This window comes from Herpailurus yagouaroundi, unplaced genomic scaffold, assembly GCF_014898765.1.
Source record: "Herpailurus yagouaroundi ecotype Mexico unplaced genomic scaffold, PumYag 180, whole genome shotgun sequence".
Taxonomy (NCBI): domain Eukaryota; kingdom Metazoa; phylum Chordata; class Mammalia; order Carnivora; family Felidae; genus Herpailurus; species Herpailurus yagouaroundi.
Genome location: NW_024412411.1, coordinates 15161059 through 15171882, shown reverse-complemented (window position 1 = coordinate 15171882; position 10824 = coordinate 15161059). Strand labels below are relative to the sequence as shown.

Below are 10824 nucleotides of genomic sequence, written 5' to 3'. Positions count from 1 at the left end.
AGAAAGAAAGAAAGAAAGAAAGAAAGAAAGAAAGAAAGAAAGAAAGAACAGTAAAGAGTTCTATCTATGGAGGAGAGTATCTTCCTTATTAATCTAGGTATTTGTGTTAAACCAACCTTCGAACTGATCACTAACACTGTTTTCCAAGAGCCTAAGGGCTTTAGATTTGTGTTTACTGAATTCAGAAGTCTGGTTGCTGCTACTTCTAATTACTTCAATGTCAACAGCAACATGACACCCTTAGAGCCAGTAGCTCTAATTTATAATTCTTAAAAAAAGGATGGTAGTCATGGCTTTTAAGACACAGAAGACGGGAGAGTGCTGCTGCAACTTTTAGAAAATCCAAGGTGACAAAGTAGGTGAAATTAGGTATGATTCTCACAAAAGCATACAAACTCCAACTTCCAATTATTTAGTACTTCCAATTAAAATGCTACCTGCTTCAAAACATGGTGCCCCTTTACATAGTTTAAGAAAATACTGAAGAGTTGTAAAACCACTAAGTAAGTTATAAATGGAACATAAGTAAAGCTAAAATAATGTAAAAATGTTAAGGGGCGCCTGGGTGGCTTAGTCAGTTGAGCTTCCGACTCTGGCTCAGGTCATCATCTCCTGGTCTGTGAGTTCGAGCCCCGCGTGGGGCTCTGTGCTGACAGCTCAGAGCCTGGAGCCTGCTTCAGATTCTGTGTCTCCCTCTCTCTCTGACCCTCCCCCATTCATGCTCTCTGTCTCAAAAATAAACAAACACTAAAAAAAAATTTTTTTTATGTAAAAATGTGAAAATACTAGCTAAAAATACTAGCATCACATCATTAAAATGGTTCAATAGATTATAATAAAGTTAACATGACATCAAAAACTTATCTAAAACTCAGTATAAACATAATGAAACATTTCCAAAAACTGGATCTTATATTTCAGCTTTATTTGAAGTTCATCTTTTATTTGAAAGATGAGAGTTGGGGTGGCTGGCTGGCTGGCTGGCTGGCTGGCTCAGTCGGTTAAGTGTCCGACTTCAGTTCAGGTCATGATCTCGCAGTTTGTGAGTTCGAGCCCTGCATCTGGCTCTATGCTGACAGCTCAGAGCCTGGAGACTGCTTCAGATTCTGTGTCTCCTCTCCACCCTTCTCCCACTTGTGCTCTGTCTCTCAAAAATAAATGTAAAAAAAAAAAAAAAATTGAAAGATGAAAGTTGATCAACTAACTGGCTTAACCTTTTTCTTTAATGACTGAGAAACAGCAAAACAAAAGTTAGCTTGATTTTTGATTGAACAAGTTCAAGGTATTCTTTCATGAGAATCCAGGTGCTGGTATAAAGTGCAAGAGTACAGATAAAACACAGAGCCTTATTCGCTTTATTCCTTCATCTGTAAGCTAATAACCTTGTTATATCACAAGTAAACAAAATGAGTGCCTGACAGGCTATATGAAACAAACCACATGCTTTCTTGTAAGAGTTCCATGGGGATCCTTCAGAGCTCTGTAGCTCTGTACACCTGAAGATCACCACCCTGCAGCTTTCAACTTACAGCACTTAGAACTTCATCTCTGTGCCCTTCTACGCCTCCAAATATTGCCACCAGAGTGTCTGTTTGGATATTCCATAATCGTAAAGCATGATCTAGTATAGACATAAAAAAAAATTAAAATGAACTTTAGTCATTCATTTACTCTGGACTTGCAAAACCTCTTTAAAGAAGTAAAAACTACTGAAGTTTGGAATTAAGTTATGCACAGTGGGGACTAAGCAGAATCCAATTATATAGCAATTTAAAATATTTACATCAACATGTAGACTTAAGTATGAGCTCAAACTTTCAAGATCAAAAAGAAGTATTTATGTGGTCTTAAAATATGTTTAGCTTATTTACCTCAAACAATTTCTTTTAAATAACATCTGATTTAATGGAGTCATGCTCATGACATAACACTTAGGGATTTGACATAAATAAAGTTTGTTATGTCATAGAACAAGACACTACAGTTTTTCCCTCCATAGAATCCACATTTAGTAGTTGAAGGGGACTGAACAGATTTACGAGATCTTTACAGTAAACCCAAAATAGGATTAAAAACTATACATATCACAACATACTTTTATAGTATTAAAGACCTCTTAGAAATATTAACTATAATTTGAGCAATCTCATCCACTAAACATTAGCAACAAAATATACAGCATTAATATAAAAATGAATGTACAGCTTGATATCTGGCAATGCTCAAACTGTACATGACTATTAATCTATTCCATAGGGAACACTAAAAGACAGTAACAAATTATGTTTAGTAGTGGAAATTAACATTGCTATAAAAATTATTTCTTAAAAAAAATTATTTCTTGATTCCAATTGTGTACAAGTTTTTGTGTGGACATTTATTTCTCTTGACTACATATACACAACACACGGAAGTGGTATTTCTATGTTTAACTTTTTGAGGAAATTCTAGACTTTTTTTAAGGTGGGTACATTTTACATTCCCACCAGCAATGTATAGGGGGTTCAAACTTCTCTACATTCTAGTTAACAGGTTATTGTCTGTATGATTATAGTCATCCTACTAGGTACGAAATGGTCTCATTGTGGTTTTGATTTCTATTTCCCTAATGATAAATGATGCTGAGCACCTTTTCATGTGCTCACTGGACAACTGTGTGTATTCTTTAGAGGAGGTCTATTCAAAACCTTTGACGCTTTTTTTAAAGGGTTGTCTTTATTGTTGAGTTGTAAGAGCTCTTTATACAAATCCCTTATTAGATATACAACTTGGAAAATATTTTATCATATTCTGTAGATTATTTTGCACAATGGGGGAAGAGCTGAGTTAAAAAGTTGTGATAGTTAGAACAAGTGCAGCATTATGACCCAGATCACCTGTAAAGAAATACCTGGGTCCAGCTACTATTATCAGAGGAAAGTTGTCAGCTCTTCCTAGGTGTCAATTTCTATACTTAAGCCTTGATAGTTAAAGAAAAATCGCACTGAAGTATTTTCATGTAAGAATTTTGACTTGAGGACATCTTTTAATATAAACAGATTGAGGGGGAGATTATAGGTTTGATAAGCCTTTATTTTTTGACAAGCCTTTAAAAAGAATAAACTTGACTAGAATAATGTAGAAGTAAAAGGGAAAAAGGCAATCAAGAACAGAATGTAGAAATAAGAACAAGCCAGCTCATTTCAGAGAGCTCAGAAATGATTAAGAGGCCTGAATGAGCCTGAATAAACTTATAATGCCAATATAGGCATATGGAAGGCTTTCTCTTTATAAGTATGGGAAACATTTCAAAGAGCTTATACTAGAGAACTTAGCATTTTAAGGAAGTCTATTAGGGGATCCTTTACAAAACAAAAACTTCATAATACATAGAGAAAAACAATTTTCAGATGCATTATTTCTTACTACATGACTGGTTAGTCATAAGATGATGTGCAAAACTTTTGAAAATTCTTAAAAATGTCCTAACTTTGGTGTTCTGCCACTAAAATTAATAAAGTTTAATAAAATAATTCAAATGAGGATGAATGATCATAACACACTACTGCACATAAGAAGGGTAACACATACTTAATCTTCAGTACCTATTATCTTATTTATATCTGATGTTAACAGTGTATTTTTCATGGTCTTTCAACTAATTCTTGGTCTGGGAATGCTAATAAGGTCTAAGATTTTTCTACTAAAACATACTTTATAAATTCTTTTTAAGTTTGGCTTTTTTTTTTTAACCTAAGAACTCTCTGTCCCTTAAAAAAAAAAAAATCATTTCCAAATAAATAGGACTAAAGAAACATTTGCTTCTCTTACCTTTACTTACTGACAGGAGAAGATTTGGATCTCTTGGGTGGAATTTCAGCTCATTGATAGCATTTCCATGGCCAACATAATGCTACAATAAATTTATAACATTCAACTTTCATATTAAATCAATAAATTCTCTCGTTAATCTTAAGAGAATGGAAAAATAGTTTCACTTAAAGTACTGGTTCTCAACCCTGGCTGCACATTAAAATCACCCAACAAAGTATGGTTACAAAAAAAACAAAAAAGACATTGAAGTCCCAACTGCAGGTATTTTGTTTTGACTGGATTGGCTGAGGCCCAGCTAAGGATTTAAAAGACCCTCAGGTGATTCTAATGTGCCCTAGGGTTAAAAAACTTCTGATTTAAAGAGGTTTGTAAAACTTCTCTCGGTATCAAATTCGTAGGCTTCACCTTTTGGTTCTTTACAAGGTGCCCTTGACTCTAAATCCCTAATTAAAAGATTTGGAAAAGACTTACTCTTCCGCTATAGTTCATTCCAGTCATTCCAGACTCTCTGAATAAGGCAAGGCAGGAGGCAAATTATTCTATTTTTTTTTAATTTTGAATAAAAACTTCCTGCTTATTCCTTACTTTGTATTATCTAAATGTGACAAAGGTCTCAAAAGACTTGTCTAAAGGAAGCAAAAAGCAAAGTACAAATCAAGTTAGAAAGTATACAGATACTGATTCCACTAGTTTTAAATTAAAAAATAGTAAGTTTTCACAAATGGGCATTCAAAACAGGGCAGATCTAACAATGTAACCAAAAAAACCCACCTTTATGCACTGCATTGTTATGGGATTAATTATTCTAATTATGCCTCTAGATCCGGCCACAGCCAGCAAAGGATGGCTTGTATTGCTATCATATGTCCATGCACAAGTATAGAAGTTTTCATCAGCCTAAGAAATGCCAGTTAAGAAATATAATTTGTTTTTGAAAAGTAAACACGTCAACGATTATAGTACAGTACAAGGAAAGCTCCAAAGAAACGCTCAAGTTTTTACAAACCAGTCCTTCCGCTCAATTTGATTACTATTCAGAGATGCTTTCACTCAACTGTCATTTGAAAGCAGCCATGAACAATATGTAAATGAATGGGTATGGTTGTGTACCAGTAAAAGTTTATTTACGCAAACAGGTAGCTAGCCCCACAAGCTGTAATTTGCTGACCCCTGTTTAGCCCAATACTTCTGAATATGCATCTCTAGAAAAAGATCAGCAACTATGCAGTTTTCCACTTTTTCCTGTGAGACTTTCCCAGTAAGGCTACAGAGCACTTCTTTCCACATAAATGATGGAAGACTGAATATCCTCGCTTTTTCTTTTTTGCTAGCTTTTTCAAATGGATCTTAAAAGAAACAGCTTTGACTGTCTAACCTTTTGGCTTTTTAAACTTTTCTTTTTCTTTATGTACTCATGTTTTCCAATATTTTATTTCCTAAACAAACTGCATGTTTATTTTTTCCCTATAGGCTTTGTTGTTCAAATACTTGGGATGAATGCCAGTCACAGCTTCTGATCAACCCAAATTCATCAAATTAACTACCCTGACATGATAAAACTCTACGCAATGTCAAAGAAACAGGAGGTTTAGCTACTCTCTTGCTATCATTCTCTACTACTGGATTTCCAATGCTCATCTCCAGACATCCTTCCCCCCTCCCTCATATCCACCTTAAAATACATTTCTAGAGATCAGGAAAATTAAACTAAATACAAGGAGTCTCTTGTGACAGTAAAGGAATAGCACTGGGTAAAGAAAGGACAAAGTAACTTTAGGGAACTAATTAATTTAGAAAAGTTTTGGTGTACTTATTGAAATTTCTTTAGCCAAAGATATTAAAAACCCAGGAAAGGATACGTCAGCATCCACATAAGATTGCAACAACCGGATTTCTCCTTGTGAGTGACATTCATATAAGGTAACCTAATAAGAACAAAAATACGGTAAATTTCATTTCAAATACAAAAACATACTCTCTTCACCTGTGAAACATCTTAGTCACAAATGTGTCTTAGAGACACTATAGAAACTATTGCTTTAAAATAACTTCTTTAGGGGCGCCTGAGCGGCTGTTTGTTAAGCGTCTTACTTTGGGTCAGGTCACGATCTCACGGTTCAAGAGTTTGAGCCCCACACCAGGCTCTGTGCTGACAGCTCAGAGCGTGGAGCCTGCCTGATTCTGTGTCTCCCTCTCTCTGCCCCTCCCCCACTCATGCTGTCTTTCTCTCTGTCAAAAATAAGTAAACATTAAAAAAAAATTAAAAATATCTTTTACTTATTTTTGAGAGAGAGAGAAAGTGAGAGCACAAGTAGGGAGGGGTAGACAGAAGATCCAAGGTGGGCTCTGCTGACAGCTGGGAGTCTGATACGAGGCTTGGACCCCCCATTGTGAGATCATGACCTGAGCCCAAGTCAGACACTTAACCAACTGAGCCATCCAGGGGCCCCTAACTTTCTGATGTATGGGAGTCCTTTTTATTTGCCATATATTCTAAAATTAATACTATCTGCATAATATACAATTTAACTGTAATAAATTTCTTTCCATTTTTTATAGTTTATAGTTGTGTTAGCAGTAACTTAATAATTTCAATAGAAATAAGAACTAGCAGCGCCTGGGTGGGTCAGTCGGTTAAGCGTCCAGCTTCAGCTCAGGTCATGATCTTGTAGTCCCTGCGTTGGGCTCTGTGCTGACAGCTCAGAGCCTGGAGCCTGCTTTCAATTCTGCGTCTCTCTCTCTCTCTGCCCCTCTCCAGTGTGCACACACGTGCGCACTCTCCCAAAAATAAATAAACGCCAAAAAAATTTTTATAAATATAGTAACTCTATAATAATCACCTGTCACTATTAAGTTAATAAAAGCTCTACATTAATAGTCTAAAAAAAATTCCTTATATGACTGCTAAACTAGGTTATATCCCAGAAGGTAATTTTTTTTTTAAAGAAGTCCAAACAGAACTTTTTATAATTCAATATACTATGTAATGGCCTTCAATGTCATTTTTTTAAGTGTTTATTTTGAGTGAGAGAGAGATTAATTGTGAGTGGGAGAGGGGCTGAAAGAGAGGGAGAGACAAAATCCCAAGCAGGCTCCCATGCTGTCAGTGCAGAGCTCAAGAAACTGAGCCACCCAGGTGCACTCCCTTCAATGTCATTTTAAATGATAACAGGGATACTTTTTGTTAGGATGCATGGAATATTTAAAATAGCATACTGGAGCACAAATTATACTAATTCTCATATTATCATGGCCAAGTTAGTGAAGTATAATCTTAGGTTTACAGTGATGTCTTACTTAAAGTAGATTCAAATTAATCAATGCCGTATGCTCCCAACTAGGAAAAATAACCTTAATCTTTTCTTGAAACCACATCACTTTCCCCACAAATTTTTTTTTTCAAAGAACTTAGGAACCAGACAACTATAGGTAGGCTACATATCACAAACTACATTTGGTTAAACACCAAAAAAACCCCTGCTGTCCCATGTTATCAACTGTAGTAGCCGAGTTTCAAATTTTCAGAATTTCAACAACCTAGTAAAGCACCAGAGCCTTAAATGTAATTAGACCTTCCTTAAAGGAAGTTTTCCAGGAAATTACCTAAAGTCAAATTTTACTTTTTAGAAAATAGGTATCTAGAAAAAAATGATCTAGCCCAGAATAGATGCATATGTGTTCCTGTGATTTGGAAATATGCTGACATTTCAAAAATATGGAGATGACACTCCCTGGTTATAAAGTTAACTTTGAGAACAGAATACCAACACTAACAAAAAACAAATACAGAAAACAGTGTGCATTAAATCATATTCTTTTATTGCCTAAGAAGCTTAGCACAATTACTAAAGAACCGTAACATTTTTTTTTACTCAAAGTAACAAAGTATAAAACATCTCTCTGATTCACTCCTCTTCACCTCTTGGGCTAAAGGCAGAGGAAGTGACTTATATTTGTTATCAACCTATATCCAATTCGTCTATTTCTTCCATTTTTCTTTTTCCAAATACAACAATAAATTTCTACATTATTCCTCATTAACTCCTAGTACAGTATTAATGGATACCCAGAATGTTAGCTAATACAAAGTTAAGAGGGCAATTTTTCCTTGAGGTGATTTCAATTTAATAGCTCCAGAGACTCCCTGGAAAGCACTAAGGAATCTTCCTGTTCCCCATTTATTTAGAGTTAAATAGAATAATAAATTGCTATCCACCAGTTGAATCCCTGGTCTAACTGAAAAGTTAAATAATGGTTTCTGTTAAAATGTGCCAGCATGCTTCTTCCATACACTTCTTTCAGTTCAAGATACTTTTGGCTTCCTTAAATAAAAACAAATCTAACACAGATGTTTATTGAAAATCGTTAAAATACTTTCAATAACTATTATACAAATCTACTGGATATATGCTTTGTGTTTACAGAGAGCCACTAATTAAGTTTATTTTTAAGAAACTACAGACCTTGGGGGCATCTGGGTGGCTCAGTCAGTTAAGCCTCCAGCCTGCGACTTCAGCTCAGGTTATGATCTCATGGTCCGTCAGTTCGAACCCCTGCTGAGCTCTGTGCTGACAGCTCAAAGCCTGGAGCCTGCTTCAGATTCTGTCTCCCTCTCTCTCTCTGCCCCTCTCCCGCTTGCACTGTCTCTCTCTCTCTCTCTCAAAAATAAGTAAACATTAAAAAAAATATTAAAAAAAGAAAACTACAGACTTTGTATCTTAAATGATAAACTAGTTAAATCACTTCCAAAAACAGAAGTCAATTCTTTCAGCCATGCAAAACAAAATATTTACGAAGACAAAATATAAACAGAAACCTGTTTCATGAACAATTGGGAATACATGAAATAAAGATGGATTTTCAGTCATGAATACTAGTTTTAACAATTTTAGCTAGTTTTGACAATCGCTAAAACGCTTCACTTTTACATAAATACCATCAAACCAGCTATGCCAAATTTACTTCAAAATCATCACACTTTAATATTATAATAATACCAGAGTCTAATAATCAAGTCAAATGCCAAGCAGGCCCCTGAACACTCACTCTGTTGCTTCCTACAGTTGCAAACACTAACGGATCTCCTTCTTTACTATGCCAGTTAAATTGTACTCCAAACAATGGTTGATTATGATCTTCCTGTAAAATAATCATAAGAAAAATTACTATAATTTAGAAACAAAAGAATGGTGAACTGACCGTTTTCCCTTATAACCCCTCCCCCCTCCAAAAATGTAGGCTACTATTTAAGTCAGAGGTCAGGTAACAAGCACTCAACTATGAATTAACACGATTTGTCTTCTATTTACTTAAACTCAATCATATTCTTCTGAATCAAAATTAAACTGGGTTAATTATTGTAGATGCATTTAATCTCTTAGGACGTAATTTATGTTTCTGAAATAGGAGATGAACAAATACACCAAGAGTTAATATAGCTTCTCTAACACTCACTAAACTTTATTAGGTTTAATTTTTCCCTTGTAAAGCAAAGCATATCAAACTCCATTCAAATCACTGCTTTCTATTATTCCTATAGAAACAACTTTAAATAATCTTGCCTTTGGGTCCTAAAAGAAAAATATCCCATGGAGTTTTATCATGAACAAGAATACTGGAACACTGGGGACCAGGGGTGACAATAGACTGTAACTTCAGTTACTAGGAAGCTATAAGGAGGCGCACAAAAAACATACAGTTAACCCTTGAACAACACAGGTCCATTTAAACACGGATTTTTTGGATAATTACAGTACTGTAAACGTATTTTCTCTTCCTTGTGATTTTCTTTTTTTTTTTAAGATTTTATTTTTATTTTATGTATTTTTTAATGTTTTAATTTATTTTTGAGAGAGAGAGAGAGAGAGAGAGAGACAAAGCACAAGACGGAGAGGGGCAGAGAGGGAGACAGACAAAATCAGAAGTAGGCTCCAGGCTCTGTGCTGACAGCTCAGACTCGTGAACTGTCTGGGGCTTGACTTGTGGGGCTTGAGCTCGTGAACAGCGAGATCTTGACCTGAGCTGAAGTCGGACACTTAACCAACTGAGCCACCCAGGTGCCCCCCTTGTGATTTTCTTAGTAACATTTTCTTTTCTCTAGCTTATTTTTACTGTAAGAATGCAGCATATAACATACAAAATACATGTTAATCGACTTTATGTTATTGGTAAGATCAACCAATAACTAATGTTATTGGTGAAGTATGTTATTGGCTTCTGGTCAGCAAGGGATTATTAGTGGTTAGGTTTTTGGGGAGTCAAAAGTTAAACTTGGATTCTCAACTGCACGGGGGAAGGGGTGACAGCATCCCAATCTCTAAGTTGTTCAAGGGTCAACAGTATTCACTTTTGTTCACAAAAATTATTTTTCAGCCTTAGAATTTTACTGGCAATCTCCTGGCACTGAACATTAACTTTCACACTCGCTTTTAAAGTGTTAACAACTTTCATTTCTCATCCTTTGAAAAGCCACAGCTTTAGGCTTCTGAAATATTTAATCAAATTATTTAAAAAGTCAAAACCAACACCTTCCAGATATATTATCTGGGTTAAGATAATTAAATGGGTTAAGATAATTAAATATTAACACAAAACTATTAATGGACACTTTGCTTTTTTAAAAAGTATATTAATTTCTCTCCTTCTAAGAGAATATAATTTGACACACTGAGCCATGTATATTGCTACACCGACAAGAAAATAATTTCCCTAGAGACATAACTTCTTATGCTTTCCCAATACTTTACCTAAAAATATATTCTTATATTTAGAAAGATTCTAACTTACATACGTAAAAGATAATACAATGTACATTTTTGTCAGTGTAGGAAAAATACTCCCAAATTTAAAAAAGAGAAAAAGAATAATATGTAAACGAAAACATTTTAAATAAATATCAATCCTTTTTAGAACTAAAAATGCTTTTGAGGAAGCAGCAATTTAAATAACTCCAAAACCTTGTTTTCCCCAAATACTAAATATTCAAAAAAGTTAATTTACACATTTTCCTTT

General features: G+C 34.8%; 1 protein-coding gene across 6 annotated transcripts in view; it reads right to left on the bottom strand.

The window, feature by feature from the left end:
* Positions 1–10824, bottom strand: part of EED (embryonic ectoderm development) — a 197384-nt gene that overhangs the window by 13962 nt on the left and 172598 nt on the right. For all 6 annotated transcript variants that reach the window (XM_040489558.1, XM_040489557.1, XM_040489560.1 and 3 more), the window contains 5 exons: positions 8860–8952; positions 5673–5738; positions 4585–4710; positions 3811–3892; positions 1530–1621 (listed from right to left, as the gene is read on the bottom strand). In XM_040489558.1, the coding sequence (XP_040345492.1) occupies positions 1530–1621; positions 3811–3892; positions 4585–4710; positions 5673–5738; positions 8860–8952 (459 nt within the window). The remainder of the gene's footprint in view (positions 1–1529; positions 1622–3810; positions 3893–4584; positions 4711–5672; positions 5739–8859; positions 8953–10824) is intronic.